Source organism: Pyrenophora tritici-repentis, chromosome 9, assembly GCF_003171515.1.
Source record: "Pyrenophora tritici-repentis strain M4 chromosome 9, whole genome shotgun sequence".
In the NCBI taxonomy this organism is placed as follows: domain Eukaryota; kingdom Fungi; phylum Ascomycota; class Dothideomycetes; order Pleosporales; family Pleosporaceae; genus Pyrenophora; species Pyrenophora tritici-repentis.
In genome coordinates this window covers 1,260,214-1,280,732 of record NC_089398.1, presented here as the reverse complement: position 1 = coordinate 1,280,732, position 20,519 = coordinate 1,260,214, and the positions used below count along the sequence as shown (strand labels likewise).

Genomic DNA, 20,519 nt, shown 5'->3' with positions numbered 1-20,519 from the left:
ACCCGTAAAAACGATACCATGCCATGCCATGCTACATTAACTCCACACCATATAAATCAAACACATGGCATCAAAGACTCTAACACACAAAATACCCCCAGTCTGTTGGAAATATGATAGAGGAAAAAGTCGTGTTGCGTCGTTGCATCACTCCATCTCACTTTCTTTCATTCGCTCTTACTTCTACTCTCGCTTGTAGGGGTTGTTGTTCGGTTGACCCCAATGTCTCTCGCCCTCGTCCTCTTCTGCCTCTGTTGCTCGGGGGCGGCTGCGTGATCGAGGAGGTGGGACCATGGTCTGGTACGAGTACTCTTCGACTTGACCGGTGGATATGGAATTGGGAGATCCGGGTGCGGTGCTGCGGGGTGGTTGCAGAGGCGGTGAAGCGTATGCATTGCTACTGGACGGTACTACGTGAAGTGGGAGAGGTGGCGGCGGGTTCTGGCGAGGAGTATCGACCGAAATGCGGGAGCCAAAAGGCGATAACGTGGAGCCACCCTTTCGCTTTCCGACAGAACTGGCCTTGCGCAACAAACCACGCACTTCGTCGAGGTCTGGCCTTTGATCTGTGCTGGGTCTGCCAATGGTGCTGCGATCATCGCCACGCGCATCCCACGTGTCGTCACGAATCGTGTCCAAGCCTGGCTTGCGGTTGTTGAGTGCGCTAATAGCGTTGTCTTCGCCAATACCGAGGTAGTCGGTGCCGGTAGACTTGCCGGTATTATCTTGGTTAGACTTGTTGAGCGGGTTCAGACGACTGGCGTCAGTCTTCTCCTGGTAGCTCTGGTACGCAGCAAGGGCATCAGCCGGCGGGACCGCAACCGACCAAGTAGGCTTATCTTGCGAACCCAGAATAGCATCTCCACCGGCGGGACCGTTGATCGGGACCTTGCGCAATGCAAGAACGAGCGCACACATGAACTTGGATCGTCGAGACGCGCGGAGAGATTCGTTGGACCAGTTGCTCTTGTGTCTAATCTCAACGTGGAGTTCCAGCTTGTTCATCTCTGCAATACTGAACACCTCGATGTCGATGTCAGGATGGAATTCACGGCTGTTGATAGGATCGCGGACGAAGGCGAGCATCTCCTGCTTGAGCAGGTTGACGTCCTCGAAGGACGTTCCAAAATCGCAGAAGACGGATACTTGCTCACGCATAGCTTTGCTTCGTGTGACGTTCTCTACCCAGAGAGAGTTGAGTACAATGTTGGGAATCTGTACTGTTTTGCCGTTGGTAACACGCTTGAAAACAGTGTAGAGAAGAGCAATGTGTTCGACAGTAAGCGAATCCAAGGCGATGTCGATGCGATCGCCGATATCGTATGGATGCTTGACGAAAAGGAAAATGCAAGAACCGAGGACTTCTTGTGCGGTCGTCGCGAACACAAAGGAGAGCGATAGGAGAGCGGTAGCGGACGTAGCCAAGGTGGCGCGGAACTCGGGAGCAAGGAAAGCAACGAAGACGAAGATGCAGACGATGACAGCAATGGTCATGATAAGGCCGTCCAGAGCGTTGATAGCTTGGTCCACATCATGCATACTAGAGTTGATCGACTTGCGCTGTCTGGCGTAATCAGTCACAGTGATAATCATCTCCTCCAGACTGATGTCGCCGTTTCCGTCTCGATCAATGGCAGCAAAGCATTCTTCGGCTTCTTCTTGGCGGCCGGGACCCATGACTTCAACAAGATCTTCTAGGTAAAGCTCATTCCGGCCTTCTACAACGAAGGACATCCAGATACGCTTGGCAAGAGCCTCAGCACTCTTGTTCCTCTCCAAGGCAGTGATGACGACGGAATGGGCGGAGTTGGGGTCGAAGACTTTCTTGCCGGTGATTTCGGAAGCAATGGTGCCAAAAACGGACGTGATCTTATCACCGATACGACCAGCATCTCGACCAACCTCCTGGATGAGACGCATAGGGGTACGGCTGCCTGAGCGACCATGCTTTGCCGTTCCCTTTTTGCTACCAAAACCGAGATCGAGAATTGTATCCTGGATGATGTAGTCTTCTTCGGAGAATTCGTTGCAGTAGGCGGGGAATAGGGCTCGTGAAGTGTCGTAAAGGACACCCAGTAGGTAGATGTTGCGCTTTGACTCTTTAATCTTGTCGTCAAACTGCTTGCGGTGATAGCTGATACTGATGAGCTGGATCAGGACGCGTTCGGCGAGGATGATGATTGTGCAGACGAGGAGAGCGAGCAGGACAGACTGCATTGTGTTGAGCCATGTTGGGGTTTTCGGACCAGTTCTTTCGGGGATAGGTCTGACAAGCTGCAGGGTGTTAGTGGTTTTCTGATGGTATTGGCGAGGGCAGTACATACAGCAGGGAAGGTAGCTTGGTTGACAATCATCCAGAGCACAAAAGAAAGCGGCTTCTCTACGGCTTGCAGCAGAAGAGCGTACTTTTTGACACCAGGGCTGACGACACCAATGAGAAACTCGAAAATCCTGGGGAGGAAGTGTGCCACAATCTTCATGGTCCAGAAACTAAGCCAGATGATCTCGATCCAGATCCAGAACATCTTCTGGTTTGTATCGCCAATCGAGCCAGTGATGGTGCCAGTCTGGGAGAGAATGATGGGAATAGCCAGCAGAAGCGCAACAGGAGCAACGTAGATCATGTAGCGCGTGACAATGCTCCAGTTCAGGATCTTGTTGTAGATCCTGCCCATGCGGTTGAGGGCCGTCTTTTCTTCGTTGTCGCGGGGAGGTAGCGGCGCGCCCGTCCTGGAGTCTACAACAGCCAGCTTCCTGCGGCCCCTCGAGAACATGTGTGACTTTTCCATCTTCTCATTCTGGTCTATGGGTGAGCCCTGCGTGGGCGTGTGACTGACGACAGTCTGGAGGGGTATGTTGTTCGTCTGGTTGTCCATGTTGCCACCAGCGAGAGGCTGAAAGCCTTGGTTAGAGAGTCGAAAGGACCTCTGGGAGGAGGCTCGTTTGTTGGACATGTGGGGATGTGTCTAGTAGGTATGCGTCGGCGCCTTGGTGGTTAGTTTAAACGCACCCGGCGGAAAGTTGCAAGTGGAATGGAGCGGTTGAGGGCGTGTGAGAGAAAGAATGGACAAGAAAGCTTTGGAAAGAAAGTGCGTCGAGCACTTTTTAGTTGTTGGCCGTGGCGTGGTACTAAGAGAAAGCGTGAAATGACAGCAATTGAACGAAGGCCTGCCGTCGGTTTTCTATGTGGGTCAAGGAAACAAGGAGACAGAGGAACGAGCGAAGAAGGCCCTCAGGGACTCAATGCAGAGAAGTAGGGGTGAGGACTCTTGTGAATGCAAAAGTAGTTTCTGCAAGGAGGCACATTTGACGACGGAGCCCCAGACCATGCGGCCAGGGATCTGCTAGTGCAGAAGCCACTGCGAGTGTTGCCGGGATGTGAAACTCCGCTAGCTACCGCCACAACGAATCACCGAAACCATCTTTGAACCCGCCTGGCCGTACATACAAAACTGCCCGGTCGGCTCGAGAAGTTGCCATGATTCTGAGCACTTGAATGCAATCTATACAAACCGAGTCCTGGAGTAACAAGAAACTTGCGCATCACGTGGCCGTATATCGGTGTTTGCCTTTTCCATCGCACATAGACACATGCCATGGTTCAACCGATCCACCATCCCTGGCGTGGATCAGATCTAGCCAGAGGTGCCGGCACTTGTCGACACGCGTATCGATAGGCCTTAATATGGCCAAAAGATTGGACAGTCGACGTGGTAAAAAAAAAAGTCGATCAGAGATGATTTGCATTGCTATGATATCACAGCTCCAGTCTGTCAGTCCACATGGCAGATCGCATCGTCACCTTGACTGTGTGGACGCTTCTCTTCATAGCGCCCCACTCTGTGGCATGGCGGGCTGAAACATTGAGCCTGCGCAATATGAGGCCGCGGACCCCTTCAGTATAAACTCACTATTTGCTACAGCTTCTAGCAGGGCAATTGCGCCGGCACTCGGGGCCTCATGCCTGTCCTGTGTGCAATTCGTGGATCCACAGCCTCGCGCATCCCGTTCACGGTCCCAATCGAGACCTGTCCACGTAATCGCTGCCCCTGTGTTGAGCCGCCTCTGTGCCTGTTTCAGCCACACTTGCATTTTAGTTGCTCAGCTCCCCCGTTGCAGCGCTGCGAACCCTATGGCTTTTTTCAACTGTCAAATTTCTTTCGTTTTCAACCGTTGCTGGTCGTTTCTGCTTCTCGCCGTTAAAGCACGCGCGATGTTTTGAGGATAAATAGGGAGCCCGGAGCGAACTACTTCTTCTATTCTTAGCATCGCGCATCCCGACCACTCGGCGCCGGCGATCAACCGCTAGATGTATCCACCAGCCAAGCACCATTATTGCGCCAAACTTCGTATTTACGCATCAATATGTACTTGAAGTTAATACATTGGTAGGCTATTTCGGTAGGCGGCACCCGGCACGACAATGACGCACTTGAACACTGCGCGTCATTGCTGTAAACAGTCCCGAAACTCGACATATCAGAACTGTAAAAACCGAGTCGGCGGGTCCGGAATACAACCGTTTTAGTGCGATGGAGTCATAGTGATAGCTCATAAATTCGTAATATAATACAACCTTCAACTGTTCCCGCATAGCGCGATACCAGCAACGACACACCAGCCCCAATTCCACCTCGATGCACTGACAAGGTCGTCGACATTCAGCATTCCAACCCCAGCATCTATCAACTTCTTCCACACCTCATCTCGCCTGCCAATCGGCCAGCCGGGGGTGTCCCAATATCTGCTGCTCAGTCCCTTGTCCTGGGCTGCTTTTACTTGTACTTTGATCTGATCATTTTGGGACGACGATAGAGTCTTGAACCATAGGCTGCCTACTGCGGCCTTGAGGGAGCTAGACGCGTAGTAGGAGTTTGTAGTGTTGTATTTGGCGTCGGAGATGGTGACGAGAGGAGCATCGAAGAAGACGTAACGGTTGGTTGAGTTGGCTTGGACAAGGTCGAAGGGCGTGTTCCCTGTGCCGACAATGGTAAGGGGCCCTTTGTGAAGGGTTTCGCCGTCGTAGTACGTCAACCAGTTCTTCTCGCGAAAGGGTGCGAGTTGAGAAAGCAGTACTGGCCACGTTGCTGCACCGTCGGATTTGAAGTCTATCAGCAATACAGTGGACGCGCCTGGGTCCATGTCAAAGACTCCCGTATCCTTAATAGGTTCGCTTGCTGCTGTTACATTTCTGTTTTCAAAAATGTTCATCAGTGGGTCCAGGTAAAGGCTCCTCAGGGTCCGAGTCTTCTTGGTAGACTTCCAGTTATGGCTGACTAGCAGCTCGGCGTCATCAGTCAACCAGATATCCGCCTCGAAGCTAACGCAGCCTGCTGTGAGGGCTGCGTACAAGGGAACGTGACGCCAGTAGTCATTGTGGGAGTGGCAGTTCTTGGGCTCAATGTCGCGGCTAAAGTCGTCTTTCCACCCATACTTGAAGGCGCCATTGGAGTCCGGTTCTTGCCAAGTGTCCATGATGTAGTGCAGACCACTATGGTCTGGTCGAGGAGCGAGACGCCGTAGTAGTATTGCTACAAAGGTCATGTATACCCTGTCGTTTATTAGCCTAGGGCTCCTCAGGGTGGGAGCTGAGTAGGTCTTACCCCCCAGCAATAACACCAAGCATCGTCAGAATGATAGCCACGATTCCAAACCATCGCCAACCCTCTCTTCTTCTTGCTCTTCTTTGGCTTTCTGACTCTCCATTCCGCCGTGACCCACGTCCACTCAGACTGAACCTGCTTCGCCAGCATCTCTGTGCTGTGGGCTGAGACCAATCTTTTCGAGCCCCATCCTCCAGGCCCATAGCGCTGGACGAATGGCTCGAAAGCTCATCGTCTTCGTCCCGTCGTGGATCCTTGATGTCGCCGAGCATGTTTGTGTAGAGTGGTTGATACTCAATGGAAGAGTCTGACCTCGTGAAGCCTAATAGATGGGCCATGGTTAGTACTTTAGCTAAAAGGCGTGATTTGTGATTTGGACAGCAACAAGTCTGCGCCACAACGTGGCGGGAGATGAGCTGAAGATGTCTTTCTCCGGGGATAGAAGGTGGGCGCGTCTGGACCACTATGTGTGACGGGGCTAGCCAAACTAGGCAGGACACGATAGACCTGGAAACTATGCGTCCTAGAACAGTGAAACAAATGCTGATACGTACCTATCAATCCCGCTTCTCCGCTGCACAACTTGTTTCACAGAACACCTGACTGACCTTATATCCATCGTCTTTTCCCTTTTTTTTGTGTCTATCTGCCTTGTACGCAGTCCCGACATTTACGCCCTGTCTGATGTTCGAGATAGGTACCCACGCCGCAGTATGCCGCCCAACACGACTATTGGAGCCGAGTAATACCCCATCCAGTCAGGATTCGGCACTGAGTTGCAAAAGACGTCTGACGGCCCCGGACTCTGACTCTGTCCCACTCTGGTTCGTGAGGTGAACCGGCGAATTGCTTGGTCATTGTGGCTAGCCGTGGACCTCCGATGCCTATCAGCGTCGTGACAGAGATGAGGCGTCGTCACTTGTGGCTGTGATCCAGCCATTGCGTGATCAAGCACATGCTGACACCTGTCGACAGGCTTGTCAAAGCTTGTCATCGACGGTAGAGCTTGCGAGAGAATGTGGAGTACGCATCGTATATTCGTTCGCGTTCGGTTGGCCGAATGTCCGCAAGACCGCAGCTTTCCATGCCCAGATTTCCGCTTCCGTGACCGTTGACATACACCCCGTCTGACAGCTGGCAGCGCACCTACGTAAGTGCAGGGTAAAATGCGTGGTATTAATATCTCTTGTCTTTATGTACTGTAGGTACGCCTGACTTTTGTGTTACTGTGATGTTGCGGCACAGTGCTCGGCTACTATAGATGCGGGAATGCCCCACGTGTGTGCGCCTCGCGCCAAATACCCTTTTCGCACCCAGGACGCCGATCCTTTAAAGTGCATCAGGTGTCCAACCACAGTCTTGCGGGTAACGTGGGTCGATGCACATGTCAACGCAAGCAGCTACGCCCAAGGTGGCTTTGAAGGAAGCAGGCTACGCACACCCGAGCACATCTAGACACACCGACATTCACGCACAATTTTGGCCTTCCCGCACTGCCTGAATCATGAAGATTTGGGGATACGCCGCTGTCACTTTGGCGCAATATATCTGACTATGCGCTTCTTCATGTATCCAACACGAGGTGATCATGGCGCTATGGTAAGATGTCGCACAAAGGCCACTTTGTCCTCTTTCTTTTTTTGATTCTTATCGCACATGCTTCATGTATGCTCTAAGACAACAATAGGCATAGTTAACGCTCATGTGCCAACAAGGCGCCTCACCGACTCTTCACCTACATATTGACAGAAAGCATAATAGCCACTCGCGTCCCCAATTTCCCCGCACTTAAAACACACCGTGGATATCGCATTTACTCGTCGTCCATAGAAATATCCATAACACATCGTCCTCCTCCCGTTTTCTCGTCTCTTCGAAACAGCAAACAGAGCTCCATCGGAACGCTAGCCACCGCTACTCAGACATCGACATATCGGTTCCCCACACGACCCCGCACCGCCAAACATTCAGCGAAAAATGGCCAAAGAAACCTCATTCCGCGTCTGCATTGCCTTCCTGCTCATTGTGCAAATCGCCTGCTGGTCTCTTACTCTTCTCGATCTGCTACACCCGGGAAAGCCACACGCCGTCATGCGCACTACCATGGACCTCGTCTCGATATACTTCTCAAGGCAGTCCAGCGCTTTGCTGTCATACCGCGACATGAAGAGCTTGGTGTACTGAATGAGCAGATGGTGAACGAATGCGACTACAGACTTGAGAATGCGAAATACGGCATGGATGACACGAACGCAATCACGAGACAATACATATCACGAAGCAACCAAACGACACCGTCCAGGACGGTAGAGGCCGCTATACGATAGATCAGACGACGAGGTGTGCCAAGAATGAAGCAGGTGACGGAGGAGCGGTGTACGAAGACACCAAGCGCAGGAGCCGAGCCGAGCAGCTGGATAGCGGTATTGGTAAAATTGGAGGAGAGAACTAGCGGGGTTGCCGCATATGCAGGAGCCGAAGCGGTTCAGGTCGATCATTGTTAGGCGTGTTGAAGCTTTGTGCTAATTGAGGGCCATATCAATCTACAACCACATTTATCTTTCTGTATATGCTGCATGTGATGCCTAAGGCCCCAACATCCAATACCATTGGATGTGTTACGCTTAGATGAGTTGTCTCAGCATCGACCACAATTTCATCGTCCCACGATGTTCGACCTCCGTGCGCGGACCCATACCCTTGAACGAAATTGACCGAAACCAAAGAAACCATAGCGATTGTTTAAAAGTGAATAATGAGACACCAGTCCGTGAGATGCACCACGGCTCCCTTGCGCCGTGTGAACACCGAATGAATGCAATTGATAGGAGTGAGGTGGAATGATAAATAGAGGAAATGTGTTCCGTGTTCGTGGAAACACTATTGCGTGGCCTCATGGTTTAGGCCATGGACCATGCTCACTTCTCCGACGTGCTTTTGATCGAGATGTGAGTGGCCGTCAGAAACGTATTGGACAGGTGGCGCCGGGCTGATATCGTCTGCTTGGTATGCATCAGACTCCTTCGGCGCGTCTTCGCTTGGCTTGAGTGTCATTGTGCTATCAGCCAACGTCTCCGATGGCTTAGTCTCTACATCGGCTGGAGCCTCGGGCGCTTTGCCGTTCACATAACTTGTTTTCGACTCTGTAGCCGCCTCTCCGACATCCTCAATATACTGAGGCTTGTTTTCATTTTTATGTTCTCCCTCTGGATTCAGAGCCTTTGTAAGACTCTGGAAATTAAACATTGACTCCGTGCCGGTCGTGTCCTGGGGTGGAGTCTCGCCTTGGCTTAAATTCACGCCCGAAGCATTCGGACTAGGCGCGTAAGATGACCCAGGTGCAAGGCTATTCTGGCCCTCTTGTCGTGATGAGTTTTGACAGGAATCTGCAAACGATGACTCGGACGAGGAGGCGTTGGAGAGGTTGCGCAAGACTGAGCGATGCTGCGACTGCTCATTGAATGGATCAAAAGGTGACGTATCGCCTGGGTCGGATGTTTCTCGTTGGATCTGCGCGCGGCTGACCTCAAGATGCTTTTGCGAATCATCCTTGGAAGTGCTGCTATTAATCGTTGACGTCGGCTCCGACATTGGGTTGAATCCCCCGGCGCCACCAGAACGGTCAACACCTTTGCCTTTGCCGGCCGCTGCTGAACTGCCTGCTTCCGCGTCTTCTGTGTCGCCAATCTCGATAGGGTGGAAGCCACTTCCAATGTTGCGTTGGGCCTTTGCAACTTTCTTAATTTCCTTGGCCTTCTTCTTCCCTTCCTTCTTGGCCTCTTTAGCGGCATCTTTTTCTTCCTTCTTCTTCCGCTCCTCTTCAGCTGCCAGACTAAGTCGGATAGCCTCCATCATCATAAGATCTTCGAGATCGTCAAGTCTGTTACCCCTCCGTGAGCTGAGACGAGCGGGAAACAGGTCGTTCGAGCCTCCTGGCTGACCTGAAGAGCTTTCGCCTTCACGCCGTGGAGTTCCGTGTCCACTGCTACCGGGACTGTCGCTCGCAAACATTCGTCTTCGTCTGCCAAGACCGAAACGGCTTTCTCCCTGTGGGAGATTACCCATCATGTAAGCGGCATTGTGCAGTGCAGTGGCAGCAGCGGCCCTCCGTAGAGCGTGAGATTTCGCGTCGGCAAGCTTCTTGGCCCAATCTGGCCGCACCATGTCGGTTGTAATCACAGTCTTATCAGTGACTGCAAGTAGCGTAGCCCTTCTTCGCCCCGGCCCGCCTGAGGTTGGTGAGTTCAACGAGGATGTGGATGACATTGCCGATGTTGCGTTAGTCATAGTAGTTTGGCCAGCGTAGGCAAGTCCCCGTCTGAACGGTGGAGGTTCATAGGTCACTCCAAACTCGGTTTGTGTGCAATAGGGACATGCAGCTGGCTCCGAGACCAATTGGATCTCTTCATCTGGCTCAGTATTTGCGGAAGCATCGGCGCCAGCGTCTCCATGGTGCTCTGGGGGATGTGGGTCCGGTCGCTTAATCTGAACGAAGCACTCGGAGCAAATGGGCTGGTCGCAGCACCGTGTCCTGTTTAGATGTGGCGGGTAGTACATGAAACAAATGGGGCACTCGCTGGCATTTTTGTATAGGAAAGCCTCGACTCGCTGGCCATTAACATACGGGTCTTTGGGAAGTTGTATCTCTTGCGGGGCCATCTCGGTTTGCGAAGCATTACGAGAGCCGGTGGCGAGAGATGCGAGAGTCTTTGCGCGTCCACGGAAAAATGGGGTTGAGGAGGAACTTTGTTCCATTGGTGACGTAGACGACGAGAAAGTGGATTGCGACGGCGAAAGGCCCCCCGTACGCTGCGGCTCTTGAGACATGGATCGGGAGCCCATGGGGACCGTGAGCTTGTTCAAGTTGGGCTCGGAGCCACGGGGGTTCCATGATGTGCTGAGGCTGGCGTTCACGCGAGGCGGCTCTTCGGGAGGAATGGCATCTGCGGCGGGCAACGGGCGGCCGTTGACAACTTCGACTAGTTGGTGTTCGGTCCATGTGTCTTCATGGTCATCGAGGCCTCTCCAGAAGGGAGCAAGTCGACGTTCAATCTAGCACAAGTCAGTAATTGTGTCGTTTCATCGGGGCTGGTTGGTCGTCCATACCTGTAATTGGCGGACTGTTGGTTTGCTGAAGTCTTCGGGACCTGTGTATACGCCGAGGGTGACTAAATATCCGCCATCGACGCCCTCCTCTTTCAAGCTTCTCTCCCGCTCCTGGGCCCGGAGTATTCGCTCTCGTTCCAGCTTACGGGCCTCCCGTTCGGCCTTGGTCTCTCGCCGTGGCTCCAGAGCGGGATCGCGTTCGGCAGTGTCGCCGGTGCGAATTCCCAGGAAAGACAGGTCCGGTCTGCTGCCTCTGTCCCTTCTCGAGTTGCCGTAAGGATTGTTCCCCGACCGGTCGTGTGTCGAGGAGCCAGGGCCGGCTGTAGTCGGAGAGGCGAGCTGGTGTGCACTAGAACGCCGGCCATGGCCTCTCCGCTCTGGTTGCGACTCTTTTCCCTGCGAGTTGCCCATGATGGGGACCGAGGGACTGCAGAATAGGGATGTCGATGTCCAGACGGATCGCACCCGTCTTGTTGCGAGGCGGGCCGTCGATGATGCCCAAGTCTGGTGGCCCCGTCTGGTCAGACAGGGTCAAGGTCGTTATCGCGACGACTAGCGAGCGAAGGGTGGTGAGGTGTCTGGTGGGAGATAGCGAGTGTCACAAGGACATGGATGCTGGGGAACCTGGCCGTCCGTCGATGGCCCTCGCCAGTATTCGCGTCTCAGGAAACGCGACCAAAATGTACCGGCAGTCGCGATCGACCGAAGATGCACATGGGCAACGATGTAGGGCAGGTGCAATCGTCGGGCGCAGCGTTGGCGACGAGTGCTGGTGGTGATGAGGGAATCCGGGATGATGTCGTTGCTTGGCGGCAACAAGGCAGGTGTGGATCGCGAATCAAGGCTGGTAGGGCCGAATGGGGGGCTCAGATCAGGCTTCAGGCGCAGCTGTCAGTCATCTCAGCCCAGCACTTCATTCACTACATGTACTTCACACTGTACGGCCACTTTGCGCGATAGCTGGAGGGTGAGGCACAAGACAACAAACAGGCTGGCGGCCAGTATGTAGGTATGCAGCCATGCAACTAGCCACCGGAGCTTGTGCCGCCTAGCCACTCGATACCAGGAACAGTCTTTCCTCCCCACATGCGCAATCGCCGCCTTTCAAACATGGCCGCTTCACTTGCGCATCTATGCGTCAGGACGAAATTTCTTTTTTGGCTGTGCCCGACGGCGCTTCTTGGTCCCTATGTTGGCGACTACAGCACACAGTTGGGCGACTTGCGAACACAATCACCCCGCCCGAATGCGGGGCTCCAGATACAATAACTTGGTCAACATGGGGCTGCGTAACATTATGCTTACTACTTTCGGCCTTGCGCTGCCTACTGCTAGCCCCATCAATTTCCTCCCTCCCAAATGCCCACCTCCACTGGATTTTACATTGTCCCAAATTCCCACGATGACTCCCAGTGGTACTTGTCTCCAGGGCCGGAAAGCTGCTTGCTGAGGCGACCCCACTCTGGACTGTTCAACAGTATTAGCTTGGCCCATCCACGACGTCACCATGTACTCACTGGTTAATACCGTTCACGTAGTCTTGAGCCTCAATGGCAATGCAGCCATCGCGAGGGATGAACTTGTCCTGACCCGCAACACCTTGAGTCTTCTTGAATTCGCTCTTTCCGTCGTTCCAGTTGCAAGTGTATAGCACGACAGCATCTTGGTTGGTCCTCAGCTTGGCCTGGATACCGCTAAACTTGCTCGCCAGCGTCAGCACCGTTGCGCTCTTGTTCCTGTTCTCGTTGAAGGCCCAAGCGCCGTTATAGCCGTGGCATCCATTGCCGCAGTGATTCTCAAAGTCGGCATTTCCAGATGCAAACCCAAGCTCGTGTGGCGCAGACCAGAAGTCATCAATGGCTCCAGCGGGGATCTGGGCAATCTCGCCTGTGGGGAGCGCGTTTGCATCGGCCACTATCACCCGCTTCGCCTCAGGCATGTACACAGTGTGGTTCCAGATTGTGCGGTTGTCAGGTCGCTTGAAAGCATCAAGCTGGAAATAGGTATGCTGTGTCAGCATAAGAGGCGTCTTATTGTCCACAGACCGAGCATCCATGGAGATGTGCCACTTCTTCTTCGAGACAGAGTACGTGACGCTCGCATCAACCTGGCCTATCATGCCGAGTGACGAGTTGGAGGCATCTTTGATGGAGAACGTGATCGAGTCCTTGGTCACGGCACTGACGTTCCAAAACCTGTAAGACCAGTTGTTTGTACCACTGTGCAGAGTGTTTGGTCCGTCGTTCTTCTCGGTGTGGTAGGTGACGTTGTCAATTGTGTATTCTCCATTACCAATACGGTTGACGTATCTCCCAGGAATTGCATTGTACACGGGATGTCCAGGATCAACAGCTGGGTCATGTTAGACGGTGTTGGATGAATTGCGTGGCTTGTCAGCTTACGGTAGTACGACGTGTTGTCGTACCCTAGGACAATGTCCAACTCCTTGCCCGCCGCGTCTGCAATGTAATTAGAACCTGTAGTTCCACCTGTCATCTTGATCTTACCTTTGACAAAGAGGTTGGTAAGCGTAGCACCATAGGGAATGAACTGCGCCTTGATCCCTTCGGCTTCAATCGTGTATCTTCCTTGCGCATCTGGGTGTGGAGCGCCTGGGTGTGCAAGTGCACCTCTTACAGCTGACGCGGCGAAAAGAACGGGGAGATACCTCATGGTTGGGGAGACTGGGCTGGAAGGAAGAAAGAACGACCGTACAGGCAAACAAGGTCACCTGCGGCACCTACGCATCTTATACATTACAAGTCCGAGATGGTACACATCTACTCGGGAATAAATGCACGCTCATTTCTGGAACGTTGCCCTCATATATAATTCCGGATGAATCCGGGGTTATACGGCGCCTTGGCCATCTAAAGCAATCTGTATGAAAATTACCCCAGAGCTCCTGCAGGTACTAGATTCCAGAACTGGGTAATTCTATGCTCTAATAGGACACGTGAGTACATTTTGTGCTCATACCTAGCTCCAATGAGTATTTGGTATATAACAAGTGTGGACGACAAGGCGCGAGGGAACATGTTTCCTGGCCATGTGGGGCAACCCAGCCGGATGTTCGTTCCTCAACCCTTGCGCTGTCTCTTACCTGCATCCGCAAGTTCTCGTAAGTTTGACCAGCACCTTTTCGATTCGCGTCTAATCTCCCATAAGCACACTGCATCTTCAGTCTCACCTCTCACTCCGACTTGTTCGTCACATGTCTTGCTCTCTGCTTTCATGCATGTCAGCAACATTCGTACACCTGACTAAAGCTCTTCTCGAACCCTGATCTCCTTGTTTAACTGACTCGAAGCGTTGATTTAGTCATGTGCAAGAATATCAGTAGATTTGTAGGTGCGATAACGTCAAGTCGCAGGACATTACGTCGAAGCCGATAGTGCTCGTCCTGCCATAAGCCGTGGTGGCCTTGTATGCTTGGCATAGGCACGCTCAAAGCTGAGGAACCGAGAGAATGCTGGTGGAACCGTCCTACACGTCACAACCCACTTCTGCCACATTTCTGTTATCTTCCATGATGGGAGTGTTGGAATTTATTTGTGACCGAAGGTTCCACAGGAGCTTTGTTCTTCCTCCAAATATCGACACCAACAGAAGCAAGCCGTACCGTGTATCTTACTCCGATTTTGGACATGTCAACAGCAATGCCGTCGTATTGTTCTGTGGAGCTCTGTTTGGCACTCGCTTGTCCTATTCTCCCCTGGACCAGCTGGCCAAGACTCATCATGTCAGAATTATCCATCCAGATCGGCCTGGCGTAGGTGGTAGTGAATCAGTCGAGCCCGATAAGAGAATACAGACATGGCTTGGTCAGTACAACCACATTCTTTGTATAGACACGTTGCTCACTCTTACAGAAATGATTCCCCAGCTTCTGGCTCACCTGAACATCTCCCATGTTTCAATCGCCAGCCATAGTGGAGGCGACATCTACCTCATGAACTTCCTCCTCACGTACCCCCATCTATTACATCCCGTGCAGCCCTATGTCTGCTTGTTTGCTCCATGGGTCCATCCTACGCACTCAAGAATGTCGGGTTTGCTAGCCACCCAGCTACTTCCGGCTTCATTAATCGGAAAATTCGGGTCGCTTGTCAAATTCGTCAATCAGGAAGTCATTCCATTGGTCGGTCTTAGTGGCACAATGGTAAACGGAATCAGCTCTTCATTGAAGCATGGAGATCGCGCTACAGCTCCCGTTACACTCACCATGCCCTCTGGTAGTGGCTCACGAGATACCACGAATAGCTCCCATGAGAGCTCACAGGACCTTGCTTTAGACGATCCTCAGGTCGTAGACGAGTTGCGAAAGCATATATCTAAGTTCATGTTTGCTGAAAGTGTGGAGGGCTTCTCCATGGATACGCAGCTATTTCTGAAGCGTTCTGTCCCATGGTGTTCATCCGGGATTGCTTGGAATGACTTTGACGACGCTGTACAGCTTCTTTCGAAGACAATTATGGACGACAATCTATTGACTGGGAGCAACCAGGTGTGGATGATTGACTGCTTCCCTGCCGAGAGTGACCAACTTGTGGGTGAAAAGGGCAAGGAATGGTTTAAAGGCATATGGACGCCAAGTCAAAGCTACAAGTATCGCACTGAGGATGTGAAAGGCACGGAGCATGATTTCTTACTGGATCCAAAATTCGGTGGGAGCAATACATGGCTCCAGCGAGTCAGCGAGGCTTGGAAGACTCCAGATCCTATCGCCGCCACTCCGTAATTGTTGGCTGGTTTCCAATGAAGCTTCCACTAGTTACAGTACAAGATAATGAGACATACGATCACCTAAGTGACATGAAATACTTGACAGCGACAATATGGGTAGACCCTAATATTTTATTCCCAATAGCCATGTTTGGCGCCTATGGTAACGTCTGTGTACTGGGATGTCAAGTATTCCATGTCACCCAGGTGGGCGCCTTCTGCTTGTGCCAAGCGGAGATAATCCCTTAATTAACGCCGAACTGACGTATTGATTCAAGCGAGCCGCAGGGTCAGACGCGCGAACAACTCCATAAGTCTACGTCAACGATGGTCGAAGACATGCGAATAAACCCCCAACGCGCGAAGCAGCTCGCAGAGAATATATCGACGATCTCTTCGCGTATCAAGGCGGCCAGCAAAGACAACAAGCAGGTTAGTACTGCACATCTTCTTCCTACCACTTACCCAAACTACCAACAAAATACTAAAGTACATTAGGTGCGCCTTATAGCCGTATCCAAACTCAAGCCCGCAAACGACATCCTCGCTCTACACCAACAGCCAGACCCCACACATACACACTTTGGAGAGAACTACGTCCAAGAACTCATCGAGAAGTCCAAACTCCTACCCCGCACAATACGATGGCACATGATCGGCGGCCTCCAATCGAACAAATGCAAGCAACTGGCCGAGCAAATACCAAATCTATGGTGCGTAAGCAGTGTGGATAGCGAAAAGAAGGCAAATGAGCTAGAAAAGGGACGCAAGGCCCTCTTAGAAAAGGACAACAGCGCCGAAAAGCTCAGGGTGAAGGTTCAAGTCAACACATCGGGCGAGAAGGAAAAATCTGGCGTGGAGCCTTCAGACGCCATCATACTGTGCAGACAGATCATTGAGAAATGCCCACATCTCCAACTCTCGGGTCTGATGACTATTGGCGCGATTGCGAGGAGCAGAGCAACAACGCCGGAGAACGAGAATGAGGACTTTGTGGCGCTACGGGAGACGAGGGATAAGGTTGCCAAGGAGCTGGGTTGGGAGGAAGGGCAACTGGAATTAAGTATGGGTATGAGTGCGGATTTTGAGGGCGCGATTCGAATGGGTAGTGATGAGGTCAGGGTAGGGAGCGAGATTTTTGGGGAGAGGCCGCAGAAGAAGGATGCTGTTGTTAAAGAGAATGTGGCTGAGGAGAAGAGCTGAGGAGAAGAGCTGAGGAGAAGAGCTGAGGAGAAGAGCTGAGGAGAAGAGCTGAGGAGAAGAGCTGAGGAGGGTGTTGTGAGTATGTTGGTGGTGTGCAGTTGTATTTGTCTGGTAAGTGTACATATGCTTTTCTCTGGTGGTAGTTACTAGTATGCCAATTGCTTTATCCGATTTACCTCTACATACAGCTTCTCTGTTTGCCGATGCGATTTCCACGTGGTCGAGCGCACCTTCCCATTGCACTAGGGCGGGTGCTCTTTCTTCATCCCTCACCTCACCTCACCTCATCTCACCTCAACATTCGTGCGCCACATCGCCTCTCGCTCTCTTCAGGATTGCGATATGCGCACTATGAGTGACGATATCGAATTTGTTTGCGCTCGCCCCGTTCGAGGAAGACTGGAGCGTGTTCTGTCGACGCCGCTTCTAGTTTCAGTAGAAACGAAAGCGACACCAGTCATCACACCCACGTTTAGAGGAGCCCGCAAAAGCAGCATCATGGCTGAGAATACCGAAGTACATTGGGCATTCCCTGCTATCTGGAGTCATATGGAACTGTAAGTCATGTTTATCTGACCCGGCATCACTAAAACAGAGTAGGTTGCAAGGCCCAGCAGTTGAGATAACTGTTGGTAAGAAAGATGCATCAGGCTCCAATAAAGAGGGATGCCAAAAATGGTGCCTGTCTGTGGCTTTGCTGTCGCATCACTCGCCTTTCCTAGAGAAGGAATGCAAGCAAATGGCTGTAGATACTCCAACTATGAGTGTTGCTTTACCAGATACAAGCCCGATCACGTTCAGCGGCTTCGTTGACTGGATGTGTACGTTTGCATTAACAGTTTGCCGGGATTCATACTAATGATATATAGTCAAAGGTTCCTCGGAAGAGAGTGTGACTGACCAGCTTGACCCCACGGCTATACATCCTTACGCCGCTGACTGGATTCTGGGAGCCAAACTTGAGTGCATTGACTTCCAGAACTACGCTATGGAGAAACTCTACAATCACACCCTCGAGGGATCAGATAACCCCCTCGTGGTCACACCTGCAGCCATGGACAAAATGCTCACCAACGAAGGGAACATCTACCTCCAATGGTTCATGCGATGTTTTGTTTGTACTCATTTCAAAAATGAATCCCTGGTAAAGGGCGAATTGTACGAATGGATTGGGGTCGCGCAGAAACATTATCTCTTTCTCAGAGATCTACTGATATCGCTCAAATATAATACTGGAGTTAAAGAAATGCCGCCTAGGGAACGCTACATTTTGAAGAAGAAGGAAACGTCGCCAATACCTTCTACGGACAAAACAAATGGAATGGTAACGCCTGCAAAGAGGGGTGCTGATGGTACGCCTAAATCCAAGGACACCTTAGCTCTACGAGGAGAGGTGGTGGGATCATCGAGGGCAGACACCAGGGAAGCCTCGATTGCAAATGACAAGACCGGCAACACAGTCAAAGGTGATGGCAAGGTAGTAAAAGAAGAGAAGACCGAAGTCGTCACGCCAGGGAACTTGACGCAAGCCGGGACTATCAAATGTGAGCTCACTGATACTTGAGTCGTCCCATATACTTGTATGTACAGTGGGTCATCCACATGGGGTGATTACACAGAAAGCTCAACATATCTACAAGCTCGAAGATATATGAATACCATTTTTAGTTCATGAACCGCTTGCACAAACTAACATACCTTTCATCGTCTATTGCGCAAACAATAGCGCCACCATGACCCTCGTTGCCCCAAACACCCCTTTTGTACGCAGCAGCGACGCAAACGTCTCCGGCACCTTCTTAAGACTAGCACCCATATCCGTTTCCGACCAAACCTTAGGAAAAGCAGCCTCAACAGTGACATCCGACTCGGCCTCGCCCGTCCAATCGAAGCCAATTCGCCAATTCAACTTCAGCAAAACATGCTTATCTTGCAGGACCAATGTATCACGACCTAAATTACGATTCAGATCCTTACGCGATATGCCCGTCTTTGCTTTCGCCTTTGATACGTCATTCTCCGCATCCTCGTCACCGCGTCCAGCGAGCAGATGCGCAAACGCCGTCTCGCATTTATGCCAATACTGCGCCCGTTTCTTCGCAAGTTCCCAATACGAATCCACAGCCCACGCCGCATTACCGATATCCTTCTCCAGCGCCCTCGCGCGGACGAAAGAACCCAATTCGCACTCTGCCCACGGTGAGAGACGTAAGACTTGCATATCGACAACCTGGTGTGCGAGACCGTCGATGGTGATGGCGACTTGGGCTGTGAGAAGTTTCTGGGGGCCAGTGATGCCGATTGTGTGTTTTTGGTGGACGCGTTTTGATGCTGGAAGGATCTTGCTGCGGGGGAGGCTGAGTTGCGTGGAGAAGTTTAGGGAGGTGAACATTTCGAGGTAGGGTAAGGGGTCCGCGAGATCTAGGGGTCGGTGGGAGGGAATGGGCTTGGCTGATTGTTTGGGGCGTGGCTGAGGTACTGAGAGTGCGCCGAAGGGGAGGAATGAACATAGTAGCGTTGATACAGGTGCTGGTTTCTCTGATTCTGTATCTGAGCCGGCGAGTTTTGAAATAAAGGCACTGATAACAAGTTAGTAAATGCTGCGGTGTCATGGATTGTGTACCGACATTAAATCATTGCGCTCCTTTGACGATAAAGTCTCGTCTGGCGCACGCCGCTGCTCTTTGACAACCTCCTCGGCGCATCTTGATATCTCAGCCTCCAAATCTTCTACTTGGCGCTGTAATCGTGCCTTTTCCTGCTTTCTCCGTTCGATATCCGGGTCTGGGGCTTGTATTTGCTGAGTCGCCAGCTGTGTATCTCCTGGTATATTTTCCTGTGTAGGCCCGTCTTCAAAGGTTCTTGTGATGTCGTCTGATTGTACCGCTGGCGCTTTCTGTCGCAATGGAGGTTGTTTCACGGGTCCCTTGGCGCGTGGAGGCCGCTTGCTTGGGGAGGAAAAGAGAACGCCTCTCTCCTGGGTTGGTGGTGTTCCTGGTAGTTCTGACTCGTCGTCTTCTCCTGCCTCTAGTGGCGTTCCGAACGCCCCATTTTCCTTCTCTTTGGCAGACTCTTGAGCGCCAAGGGTTGCGTCGCTCAATTTCTCTCTTTGAAGTCCATTCTGTCCAGCAGCGGGGCGCGGGCGCCTGGGAGATGCGCTGAGAGTGGATCTCCTGGAGGGCAAAAGGTTCGGATAGTTGCGCGCAAGTTGGGATTTCGTAGGCGATGCATATGAAGGTCTTCGCGGAGGCTTTCTGAGAGGGCTCGATGCTCGGTCGTCGGGTGAGTTTGTCCTCCTCCGCTTCGATGGTGGCTCGTTCATAGTGTTATATGTCGGAGTAAGATGAGATGAATGGGCTCTTAGTATATGTGCGCAGGATCGTATTGTGTCATGCTATGAATATGTTATGGTATGGTATCGCAGGTTGAGTGTGGCTATGCGACACGACAGTCAATACCGACGCGTCGGCCGGCGCGTGTTTTGGTGTTGATACCCTGTCGGCGTTCGCTGTAGCTTTTGCCGACGCTCGGAGAGGCAGCGCAAAATGACGTCGAATCGTCGAGTTGCTACTCTCACTAAGCTCGCAAAGAGAGTGGTGGCCAGTTCAACCAGTCGCAACAAGCAATTAGAGTTCCTACGCCCCAAATTCTCGAATGTCTCGATGGGCACATGGAACACCTTGTATTCTCGGGAGTAATGGCACTGCACCAGAGATTATGCGCTTCCTGCTTGAAGTCATGGCGCAGGTCGCATGCTTCAATTGGAACGGGAAGAATTGGGCTACAGAATAGCAATCGGATGCAGCAGCGGTTCAAAGGCTATATTGCACCCGAAGGTGAACAGGCCAGGCCACTTACTGGTTACTATGAAGGTTGGACCCC

The 20,519-nt window shown here is 52.0% G+C and overlaps 10 protein-coding genes across 10 annotated transcripts; 4 read left to right on the top strand and 6 right to left on the bottom strand.

The window, feature by feature from the left end:
- Nucleotides 1-183: 183 nt before the first annotated feature.
- On the bottom strand, nt 184-2,876 carry PtrM4_148580 (MscS, Small-conductance mechanosensitive channel; the record flags this gene model as incomplete). The annotated part of the gene is made up of 2 exons (XM_001938674.2): nt 184-2,274; nt 2,325-2,876. 2 exons carry the CDS (start codon nt 2,874-2,876, stop codon nt 184-186), a joined length of 2,643 nt encoding a protein of 880 aa, XP_001938709.2.
- A 1,702-nt stretch (nt 2,877-4,578) lies between these two features.
- On the bottom strand, nt 4,579-5,875 carry PtrM4_148570 (uncharacterized protein; the record flags this gene model as incomplete). Its single annotated transcript, XM_001938675.1, has 2 exons — nt 4,579-5,551; nt 5,604-5,875. 2 exons carry the CDS (start codon nt 5,873-5,875, stop codon nt 4,579-4,581), a joined length of 1,245 nt encoding a protein of 414 aa, XP_001938710.1.
- Nucleotides 5,876-7,580: 1,705 nt separating this feature from the next.
- On the top strand, nt 7,581-7,787 carry PtrM4_148560 (RPAP2-Rtr1 domain containing protein; the record flags this gene model as incomplete). The annotated part of the gene is made up of 1 exon (XM_066109957.1): nt 7,581-7,787. The coding sequence occupies one exon, from the start codon at nt 7,581-7,583 to the stop codon at nt 7,785-7,787; it is 207 nt and encodes a 68-aa protein (XP_065959940.1).
- Nucleotides 7,788-8,483: 696 nt separating this feature from the next.
- On the bottom strand, nt 8,484-9,194 carry PtrM4_148550 (uncharacterized protein; the record flags this gene model as incomplete). Its single annotated transcript, XM_066109956.1, has 1 exon — nt 8,484-9,194. The coding sequence occupies one exon, from the start codon at nt 9,192-9,194 to the stop codon at nt 8,484-8,486; it is 711 nt and encodes a 236-aa protein (XP_065959939.1).
- Nucleotides 9,195-10,682: 1,488 nt separating this feature from the next.
- PtrM4_148540 (uncharacterized protein) lies at nt 10,683-11,120 on the bottom strand (the record flags this gene model as incomplete). The annotated part of the gene is made up of 1 exon (XM_001938677.2): nt 10,683-11,120. The coding sequence occupies one exon, from the start codon at nt 11,118-11,120 to the stop codon at nt 10,683-10,685; it is 438 nt and encodes a 145-aa protein (XP_001938712.2).
- Nucleotides 11,121-12,088: 968 nt separating this feature from the next.
- PtrM4_148530 (aldose 1-epimerase) lies at nt 12,089-13,382 on the bottom strand (the record flags this gene model as incomplete). Its single annotated transcript, XM_001938679.1, has 4 exons — nt 12,089-12,176; nt 12,227-13,061; nt 13,112-13,168; nt 13,217-13,382. The coding sequence occupies 4 exons, from the start codon at nt 13,380-13,382 to the stop codon at nt 12,089-12,091; spliced, it is 1,146 nt and encodes a 381-aa protein (XP_001938714.1).
- Nucleotides 13,383-14,583: 1,201 nt separating this feature from the next.
- Nucleotides 14,584-15,450, top strand: PtrM4_148520 (uncharacterized protein; the record flags this gene model as incomplete). Its single annotated transcript, XM_001938680.2, has 1 exon — nt 14,584-15,450. One exon carries the CDS (start codon nt 14,584-14,586, stop codon nt 15,448-15,450), a length of 867 nt encoding a protein of 288 aa, XP_001938715.2.
- A 311-nt stretch (nt 15,451-15,761) lies between these two features.
- PtrM4_148510 (alanine racemase family protein (ISS)) lies at nt 15,762-16,637 on the top strand (the record flags this gene model as incomplete). Its single annotated transcript, XM_001938681.1, has 2 exons — nt 15,762-15,866; nt 15,933-16,637. 2 exons carry the CDS (start codon nt 15,762-15,764, stop codon nt 16,635-16,637), a joined length of 810 nt encoding a protein of 269 aa, XP_001938716.1.
- A 351-nt stretch (nt 16,638-16,988) lies between these two features.
- PtrM4_148500 (uncharacterized protein) lies at nt 16,989-18,201 on the top strand (the record flags this gene model as incomplete). Its single annotated transcript, XM_001938682.2, has 3 exons — nt 16,989-17,194; nt 17,238-17,458; nt 17,507-18,201. The coding sequence occupies 3 exons, from the start codon at nt 16,989-16,991 to the stop codon at nt 18,199-18,201; spliced, it is 1,122 nt and encodes a 373-aa protein (XP_001938717.2).
- Nucleotides 18,202-18,345: 144 nt separating this feature from the next.
- Nucleotides 18,346-19,959, bottom strand: PtrM4_148490 (BRLZ domain containing protein; the record flags this gene model as incomplete). The annotated part of the gene is made up of 2 exons (XM_001938683.1): nt 18,346-19,216; nt 19,265-19,959. The coding sequence occupies 2 exons, from the start codon at nt 19,957-19,959 to the stop codon at nt 18,346-18,348; spliced, it is 1,566 nt and encodes a 521-aa protein (XP_001938718.1).
- Between the last annotated feature and the right edge of the window lie 560 nt (nt 19,960-20,519).